The sequence below is a fragment of the Phyllostomus discolor genome, chromosome 4 (genome assembly GCF_004126475.2).
Source record: "Phyllostomus discolor isolate MPI-MPIP mPhyDis1 chromosome 4, mPhyDis1.pri.v3, whole genome shotgun sequence".
Lineage (NCBI taxonomy): Eukaryota > Metazoa > Chordata > Mammalia > Chiroptera > Phyllostomidae > Phyllostomus > Phyllostomus discolor.
In genome coordinates, this window is record NC_040906.2 from 180,622,965 (window position 1) to 180,633,373 (window position 10,409).

General features: G+C 38.0%; 1 protein-coding gene across 1 annotated transcript in view; it reads left to right on the top strand.

Annotated features, from left to right (window-relative positions):
* Positions 1 to 5,818, top strand: part of RSPO3 (R-spondin 3) — a 76,822-nt gene extending 71,004 nt beyond the window's left edge. Inside the window, exon 5 of the mRNA XM_028510296.2 lies at positions 3,560 to 5,818. Coding sequence (XP_028366097.1) covers positions 3,560 to 3,747 — 188 coding nt within the window. The 3' untranslated portion in view covers positions 3,748 to 5,818. The remainder of the gene's footprint in view (positions 1 to 3,559) is intronic.
* The last annotated feature ends 4,591 nt before the right edge of the window (positions 5,819 to 10,409 follow it).

A 10,409-nucleotide genomic window follows, 5' to 3' on the forward strand; every position in this document is an offset into this window, starting at 1 on the left:
CCAAGGAAGACTCCTTTCAGTTCCCTGGATTTACCACGTCCTTGCATGCCTTCATGCCATTGACATATTGTTCGCTGCCCCACATACCCTTCTTCGCCCTCAGCCTGGTAACCTCTCATTCATTCTGTAAGGCTCAGCTCAAACGCCACCCCGTCGTGGGCAGTGCTTCTCAGTCTCCCCTGGCAGAGTTCACTGTCCTCCTTTCTGCGCTCCCAATAGGATCTATTTGAGTATTAGCTTGTGACTGTAGTAACTATCTGTCTCCTCATCTCACTCAGATCCCCAGGTTTTGGCACAATTTTGGGCATGGAGTCAAGGCTTAATTCATGTTTGCGTAATGAGTTAATAACATTAGCTTTTATTTCCCCCATGATTAATGTGTGCCAGACACTATGCTAAGTGCTTTACAAGCACCTTATGCAATCCTTACAAGGTTTAACAAGTAGCAACGATTATCCACACCTTAAGCATCAGACAGTCATTTCTTAAAGACAGCAACCATGTGCCAAAATCACACAATGGGTAATGGCAGACCTAGAATTAGAACACCATGTGAAGGTGACTCTAAGGCAGTGCTCTTATACACTCCACTCTAGTGCTTCCCTGCAAGGGCTCAGGTAGTACTCGGTTGCTTATGGCAATGTCTCTTTACCCAGGCACCATCCTTGTAGCTGGAACGTAAAGAGAAAATGAACTTTCCTTTAATTATAAGAATGGTCCAAGGCCCAATTCCAGGGTGCATGTGCCTGTGCACAGGTGTATAATCAGTGAAGGACCGTACATAAACATCTATGTGAGATTGTGATAACTGGACTGCTTGGTTTGCAAAATTACAAAAAAAATATTAAAATAACTATTGACCACATCAATGAAAAGCTGTCAGCATAAAAAAAAAGAAGTCCCCTCTAATGAAAACCTTGCAGAATTTCCCAAATGGCACATGATTTTTAATGGAGTACAGCCACTCTTCGGCATTTCTATTTTATTTCTTAGACAAGAGGAAAATATATTATTTATGCAAAGCGGTAGTGTTTCCAACCACTAACACATGGCCTGTAAAAAATAATAATCCCCTTTTTCTGTTGTGCAACAGCCCTCCATTGGGCAACAACGATATACAATGTGCTAGTTTTCTGTTCCTTTGCTAGAGCCTCCTCCCCTTTCACTCACTGCCCGGGCTAAATAGCTATTCCTTGGGTAATAAAAGTACAATACTGAGTTTCACACTACTTTCAAAAATGTTTCTGCCTGTCTTAAGAAATAATCCTATCAGTTTGCTAATAAGCAGAAATGCACTGTGAGTTGAGTATGTTGTCACATGTGGCTAAAAAACATATATATCAACCTGTGATCAGAAAAAAGAAACAATGTATTTCTTATATGTTCAAAACATTTTGGTTGGCATCACCCATCACCGCTGAAAGGTGCTGGACCATCACGAAGAGAACAATGTCAAACACTGAACTATTGGATGATTTCCATAAAAGTTACATTTTGTTTGGGGTCGGTAGTTTCTATGAAACTTTGGAATGATTTTCACCGACAATTTTTTTGGAGTTGAACTTAACTCCAAAATGCTCTCTAAAATAGAAATATTATGCAATCTAACCTCTGCAGCCAGGTTTTCTGAAAACCAAACACATACCATGAAAACCAACATTTTTCCCTTTTAATTTGTGAAGCTTTATGAAAATTAAAATACACTATATATTCAGCAAGGTAAATTTACTCTTCGGTTTTCTCTGTTCAGTTACCAAGTGCAAGTCAACACTTGTATAGTAATGAAAGCCAATGTGGGGGAAAAACAAGACAAAACAAAACAGAAACAAAACATGGATTTCTTCCATAGGAATCTTATCAATCCAGCAGCATTCTTTTAAGTCAAAAGAAAAATGGAATTGGTGATTCAGTGTACAACTAGTTCAGCCCTAGGCCTAGTAGTCAACTTCAATATATTTTGTGCGTGCCTACATATACAGAACAATTTGATATTTGTTCTACAGTGGTCTGAATTCTCATTATTGGTTAACTATCCTTTAAAGTCCAGAATTTGGAGGTGTGTTATGTTGAGCCCAACAAGGCAGGTTTTCATAAAGTAACTGGAAGCTTTTATAAACATAGTCTCAGACAAAGCTGGTTGTGGCAAAAAATCATCAATCCAAGAAGGCTGTATTGGCTGAGTACATGTATGCACTATTAATAATAATGCTCCCTGGGATTCTGAAACCAGAGCTCAAGAAAAGGAAAGCCAAACCACTGAATTCAATATTTGCAGACTATTTCAGGACATGAAAATATTTTGGTTCTCTCATGCAAATCATTTCCCCAAAATACCTTTGTCCAAAATAACATTTTGTAGACAGAGACTAATATCAAATTTTACATGGCTTAGTAGGTGGGGGTAGGAATTATCAGAATTTGTTCCATATCAAGGAATGTCTGGTTCCTGGTATTCATTTACTATGATATTCAAATAATTAGTAATTTCTCATTGGGATATGGGTATTAATGGATGTTACTAAACCCATGCTCTCTGAAATTATTTTACACTGTTGACTGTATATGTAAAATGTTTACATGATAGTAAAACATCCAGTTAATTCACTATTTAGAAATAAATTAAAAAAAAGATCCATTCCAGGCTCATACACTTTAGTCAAATTACTCTTGTCTAAAATTCCCAGCCATTCTCTAGTGCCAACAGAAGGAAATTCGGTTCTTTACCCTGGCTGCAGTCTACCTCGCAATATGCCTTTCCACACCAAAAGTCCTGCTGAAGCCTCTTTGTAAAATGCTTCAAAGTACAAATCTGACTTAGTGCAAATCTATGCCTGAAACCCAGTTTGAAGTCAGAGGCTCCTGTGGAATCCAATACATACACAACAACTATCTGCTCACTTGATAGGTGGAGACACCAAGTCCCCGCTCTCGTAGCTCATGCTATGGGGTTACCGATGTTACCGTCACTGCAGCTCCTGCATACAAAGAAATGGCCATGGAAATTATTACCAACATGCAAATGTTTGTGTTAAAGTGCAGACAGTCATCCTGGTATTACTCATGAGCCATTATTTGCATATTTTAATGCAAATCAATTCTCTTCTAAATAGTAGATGGCACGCAGATATGTTGGCAGATCGCAAATATGTAATTGCCATACTGAGAAACTTCTGAACACAAAATAGTGCCTTAATAAGAGCCAGATAATACATACTCATTAACAAATTTCTTATGTGGCAAGAAATCCATTTGAAACTTTCTATTAAATATCCATAAATATCCATCATGTAAAATATTACCAAACATATCAATAAAAGCCCCTGGAGTTTGGAACTATTATCTATTAATTGCTTCATCATATTTTGTATGTTTCATGTTTCTATTGCTTGAAATATCATGTGGACTTAATAAAGAGTGAGTGAATGACTTAAATAGTAAATATTTGGTATCTATGGGTATAGTATGTAAGCTAAGAAAAATGTAACTCATTTTTAAAAATTTAAGATAACCAAATAAACCCTAATTGAATGCATTTTTAAAAGCATATCTTTTATTTCAGGAAAAAAAGGAAGGGAGAGGAAAAGAAAAAAACTTAATAAAGAAGAAAATAAGGACGCAGTACCTGATAACAAAGGTCTGGAACCGAGCAGAGAAACCCCAGAACAACGGGAAAATAAACAGCAGCAGAAGAAGCGAAAGGTCCAGGATAAACAACAGATATCGGTATCCGTCAGCACTGTACATTAGAGGGTCCCGTGAGGTTGTCGTAGACTCGTGATGCTGCTATCTCAACCAGATGCCCAGGACAGGTGCTCTAGCCATTAGGACCACAAACGGACAACGTGTCAGTTACCGCTCAGTCTAAACAACATTCCAAATAGTTGCTATACCTTCATACAAGCATAGTTAACAACACAGAGCCCAAAGTTCAAAGAAGGGATGCTTTCAAATGGTTATCTTACATGCTTCTGTGCATTTTTAAGAGACAAGAAATTTTGTACATAATTATCAATAGGCTATAAGTTGTAACAACCTAAGATGTCATCCGGAGAATCAACATCTTTTCCCTATTAAAACAATATTTTTTCAAGCTATTATTTTAAGAAGCAAAAGATAGCTCTGCAAATTCAAAGATACCATATCCCTTCAAAACAAATAAGAGATCAGGGGAGAGAAACATCTTTCAAAGGACAGTGTTGTTTTGTCCAGGAGATCTGGAGAGTGCTCAGATGTTAGGGCCTGGCATTTGGAATCAAGAATTCTCACCATAGAAACAACTATTGTTAAGATTGGTCCTATTGCCCTCATCCCATCTTGCAAGAAGCATGAGAGTGCACATAGAGTTAAATATACTGTATGGGATTGGAGAAAGGCAAAATGTGGAAGAAGCCATAGAGTTGGAGATGACTTGTGTGCTTTACAAAACTGTGAAGGGTTGTGATCACCTGGAACAGGTCTCCAGTCTATGTCGGCACCATGTGGTTCAGCCTCTGCTGCCCCTTGGGTTATATAAGTCTGTAACACGTACCTGTAACTTGCTTCCAAGAGCAAAACCATACTTATTAGAAGGAAATCGTGATTTCATAGAAAACAGAAACTAGAGCAAGGAGAATATAACAGGTTTGCAAAGTCATGTGTTTTCTTTCTCTACGAGGGAGAAACTATTTTATACCTGCTTAATGGTCCACCTGGAACTCAGAGGGATACTACTTTCTAACGAGGTGTATCTAGTAGGGGGGAAAGCCACCACAATAAATATATTTGTTGATAGTTTTAAAAGGTTGGTTCATTTTGTTTTATTGGAAAATTGTTGCTCTTAGAGACTCATGAATTAGGAGAGAACTCTGTATCCTATGTCATTCAGAACATATTACATTTCTCAGCATTTTCTCTTTAAATCTTTTTTGGGATGTAAGCCCATGGAGATTTACTTAAAGGGTATCAGGAGATATTTATTCAACTTATTTTCTTATTTTAATCAACAAAATTATTACTATAGATGTATAGGCCTCCCTAAATTATTTCACTGTCCCCCCTCACTGCATAGAAATGAGCTCCTTGTTTGTATGTTGCATCTTGAACACTTGGCCTTTTCTTCTCCGTATTTTCTCAGTCTGTGGACTTCTTTTGGGGATTGAAGTCACGCTAGCTGAAGGTCTCACCAGTGTTTCCCAGAGGACACAGCCAGCCCAGGGCTGTGCACATAATCTCATGACCTAACTCAAACTTACTGCTGCAATGGGGGGGATGTTGTGTGACTGCTCTGTCCACCACGCCTCCTCATCCTCTAAAGATCACTGCTTTCTGAAGAATTTGCAGTGAATTGGGCTTCTGGCTCAATTCTTCTGGTCATTCTTTCTCCACCAACTGCCCTATTCATGCGGACTGATTGGCTAACTTCATTTCCACTTCTCTTTTGCTCTTCCAAAATACAAAATTTTTGAATATTGTATTCCTGTTTCTTACTCTGGTGTTTTCTTGGGCACATGGGAAAAGCATTTCAACTAAGTATATCTATTTCCAATGTGTAAAAATAATTCTATCTTCAACTACAACTTATTTACCAAGGATAACCAGAACTTTTTCTATAGAAGTACATTAGGTAAAAAAGAGAATATTCCCATGTTTTAGAATTTTTTTCTTGGTTTCAACCATCATCTTTGTCCTTAGTCTTGCCTAGTCAAGCATAAGTTGCTAAATTATTTTATGTGTATCTTTTCATATTTATCATTGTCTTATTTCAATAAGCAATTCCTGGGAAGGTCTGTGCCTATATACACAGCACTGGGAAAGGGTTAAATAAACCAGGACACAACAATTGTGGCACATGACTATCATGTCTTCTCATGCGTTTTGACTCAAGACTTTTACCCTGTGGTCCTCCAGACAATGCAGTACTTAATAAAAAGTAGATGCAGTACTTAAATAAAAGTAGAATTATTGCAAAGGAAAAAAAAATGAAAAGTAACATTGATATTTACAAATTGGGTGAGGTATAAATGCAAACAAAGGTAGCATCAATTTTAACTCCAATTCTCAATCCACCTGTAGTAGATTTTTAGGCACATGGAATCGTTATAATCTTCGTACTAGCAGCCTACTCAACTTTGAGCAAAAGCTCACAATCAACTTCTGGTCACAGAAGGCATTTACTTTCTGCTCTGATTCTGTCTCTAAGATCTGGTAAACAGATAGTGGTAAGAGATGGCTGGTCAATTCTTGGTACAAAAAGGATCAAGAGAATACAGCAACATAAATCTGTCTGTGTCTGATCCATATTCTGGATCTGGTCCCCATGTTCTGCTTCATAGCTGAGGGGAGGTCTCTGTTCTATCAGCATATTTAGGCTCCCGTCTCAGGTGGGATCCACTGGCAGATTGCTAACTCCTCTGGGTCCCCATTTCTTAAGCACAACATAAAAGAGGTGGGCTGGAGATGATCACTATCATCCCAGTCAGGGGAGGAGGTGACACCCCCGGTAGTTCAGGGTGATGCCCCTAATGAGTCTTCATTTGCGAGACTGTCCTTTGGGATTCCCCAGCCTTGCTTTTCCCAAACATGGAAATGTACAGGCTTTTAGGAGCATGCACATTAAACTCCACCGCTCTGATGTTATTGAATTAAAAGTCATCTACACTACTAGTTTTAAAATATTGACATCAATAACATTGAGATAGAAAGAAGAAATACATAAATATGGCAAACAACAGGAATTGAAGCAGATTCCCACAAAGGGAGACAAAAAAGAAACGGGAAATTTATGATAGCCAAAATTAGCCCGCATTAACATCCAGGTTCTGTTATTTGACTGGTTATCACGTGTGTGACCTTCAGCGAGTCATGTGGTCTCTCAGAGCTTCTGTTCCTCATCTGCAAAAACGATGGGGAAACACCTATCTTGCAAGATTATTATGAAAATTAAAAGTTTAATCACTCATTATAACAATAACTATTATATATAAATACATAGTGATGGAAAGTGATGATTCATCCCATAAGTAACACATAGAAATAAATTCTATTTGTTGATTAGAATATGCAATAATATTCTGTAAGTATGTACATGTAATAATTCCAAGGAGTAAGTATATATATGAAAATAATGGAAATGAAAGGAATAACAGTAACTAAAATGTAAATGTCAGTTTTGTGTAGGATCTTCTTAAAAGTAAGAAATTACTTTCTTAAACTATGCATTTTTATAAATGGGCATAAATAGACACTCCATCTTTCCTGTGGACATTTTAATAGCAGAGGAACTGAATAGACTATTTCTCAATTTAACTGCTACTATTTATGTGCAAATCGGGAAGGTGGAGCTTCTTTCTAAGGTTGATTAGTTACAAATAGGGAATTACTTCTCATAATACAAATAGAACTGTGAAGGGATGAGCCAAAGAAGAAGAATCCATAACCCATACACACAAACAACAGTGTGGAGATGGCCAGAGGAAAGGGGGTGGAGGCTGGGTGGAGGTGGGCAAGTGGGGGGACGTCTGAAAAAACAATTGAGTTGTCTGAAAGCCAGTATCAATCCATCTCCCTCTGAAAGAATAAGATTAAATGATACTGGTGGTTGTATCAAATGACTTTTTCCCATTGCAAGCAATACTTTATCTCACGAACTTTGTATGTATTAGTTTTAATTATATTTCTAGATTTATTAGAAGAAGAGAAACAAAACAAAAACATTGTCTATACCTCCTTTCTGCTAGCCACTTACCATTGACTAAATTATGTTATGGAATTATCCCAAAAGCCCTCTGAAAGCATCATTGATCTTCTTGTTTTCAAAAGGAGAAAACTGAGGCACAGAAAAGTGCCCAAAGTCACACATCCAGCAAACACTGAACCTGGAAGTCACTCCCAGCTCTTGAGGACTCCAAAACCCACATTCCTTCCCTACATCATATTCCTTAAAGCCATATTTATTATTAGTTCCAAGAATGCCCATGACATACATTATGGAAGCATTTTCTTCCCATGATCTGAACCAGACCTTGTGAAGAAGCCTGGAAGTCAACTCGCAGAGGCCTCACCCCAGGAAAATACTCAACTCTGAATCTGAACTCACATGTGACTGCGGGTGTATGACTGTGTGGGGGAGTGTTGTGTGTGTGCGCCTGTGTGTGAGCTCCAGAGGGCCTGTGGGATGGCTGGCGGGGCAGTGGGTGGGAGGAGGCAAGTGTGCTTGGAGGGAAAAGGAGAAATGAGAATGACGTGCCAACAGAAAAAGACCACAGTTCAGACTCGGAAGGAAAACACATATGACCCCTGGAACGAGTTCTGGATGGCTCTTGGCCTGTGTGACATTGGACTGACTCTCAATTCAGTTCTCTTCCATGTAAGCAGGATATTTCCCAACACTACCATCTTTTCCCTTAGTCCTTGTTCAGAATTGCATTGATACGGCAAGAAACATCAACAAATCTTTTCTATTGAAACTGCCAAAACTACTTTGTTCAAATAATGCCTCATTTTCTTCCAGCTATTCCACACATTTGACATCAGTATTTTAATTGTCACACACCTTTTCTTCTTAATCATTTTGTATCTCAGGTACTTCAAAGAGTAACATATACATCATCTAAACAGATAAAAAAAAGAAAGAATGGAAAGGAAGACAGGCTAAAGATAATAACCACTTTTTTCATGTTGACTAAAATACAGTTGTAAGAGAACCTCTACTAGTAGGAATATTCCATTAGCTGGAAAATTGGTGACATAATTTCAGAAGACAGAATTATATAACCATAAAACAATCTGATGAATAAGCAGTTGGAAGAATATCTTACACTTCTACATCTATAGTTGTATGAAATGGAAAACATTGTTTGAAGTGACGTTCAGACAGTCCAAGATACTGAATCAGCTACTGAAGAGTAAGTTTTACTTTTAAAAACAGAAACTGGAAAATGCACTTAGAAATACTCTTAAAGTTAAACAATTTAATTACCAATGTTTTCTGGCTGATTAAGGATTAGCTGATGTACTCTTGAATGATCCCTTTTAAATTTTCATCACAAACAGATTTTAAGCAAGAGCCATATTTTGCAACTAATTTAATAACTCATTAAAAATTTTACAAAGCCATCTATATTTATAATAAAATTTGGAATGATATAATACATTTATAAGTGTTTTGAAATTATAAGGCACAATAAATATAAGCCACTATTTACTCACTATACTCACTACGGGGATTTCATTTCCCCATTCTTCACACTGTTGACCTCACTGGTGACTTTTTTTAAAGGAAATTATCCATATCTTTCCCTAGAAGGAGTTAATAAAAACACTAACCCCTGAGGTGACCACAAATTTGAGAATGCAGCATGCAGCCTTTCCTTGTGGCGTACTTTCCTGTAGCTGCTGGCATCGGAGACACATCCATGGTGGAGCAGGAAGCAACACTTCACTTTATAAACTTTGTGGTGCCCAAATAAATAACATAAGCTACCGCTAAATCTTGATATTATACCAGAGACATTTTTGAGTCAATTGATGTTAACAGGCGTGCTCTCTCTCCCCAGATCAGGCTCACTCTTGGTGGGTCCCAACCTCCCAAGAGGTAGGGAGTTCTGCAATAGCTGAGCCAACTCCAAGTTCATAAAAAAGGGGGGGAAAGAAGGGAGGAAGGGAGGAAGGGAGGAAGGGAGGAAGGAAGGAAGGAAGGAAGGAAGGAAGGAAGGAAGGAAGGAAGGAAGGAAGGAAGGAAGGAAGGAAAGAAACCCATGATCCTCCCCCAAAACTTGGGGACAGGGCTCTTACTTTCATCTTTACAGCTAGTCAGTGACAACCCTGTACCGCATCTCCTCTACAATGCTATACAAAACAAAAAACAAACAAACAAACAAACAAACAAACAAACCCACCCATGCTCTTAACCTGGGGCATTGGGCTCTCCTGGTGGCTATGTCCATGGACCTGGCATTTGACCTCTTTCCCTACTTTGGTCCTGTACTTTGTTTATGTTCTTTGCTTGGCTAATTGTGGCGAGGGTGGGGAAGATGTGCTTAAGGATTTAAAAATTAATCTAGGAGTTGAAGAAATCATTCAGTAAGTTACTCTACTTTTAATGTACAACTAAGGGAAAATACTGTTTACACTTACAGTAGTATTTTAATAAAACAAAACAAAAGGAAACTAGAAAAACAAAAATAAAAACACTTGGCATTTCACACCCAGGAATTTTCCTCGTGCGGTAACTATTTAGCAGCCGGGCCCATTTGTCACTAAGTTTGCCGTTAGTGATTTTTTTCCCATAGTAAAAAAAAAATGGTTATGACTCACTTTAGGAGCGCACCAAATGCTACAGGAAAATTCATTCTAGTTTTATCCAAACCAGCAGTGAGAATAATTTATGATAGACAAGTAGAGTCAGTTTAGGAAAGTGAGTCATTTTTATG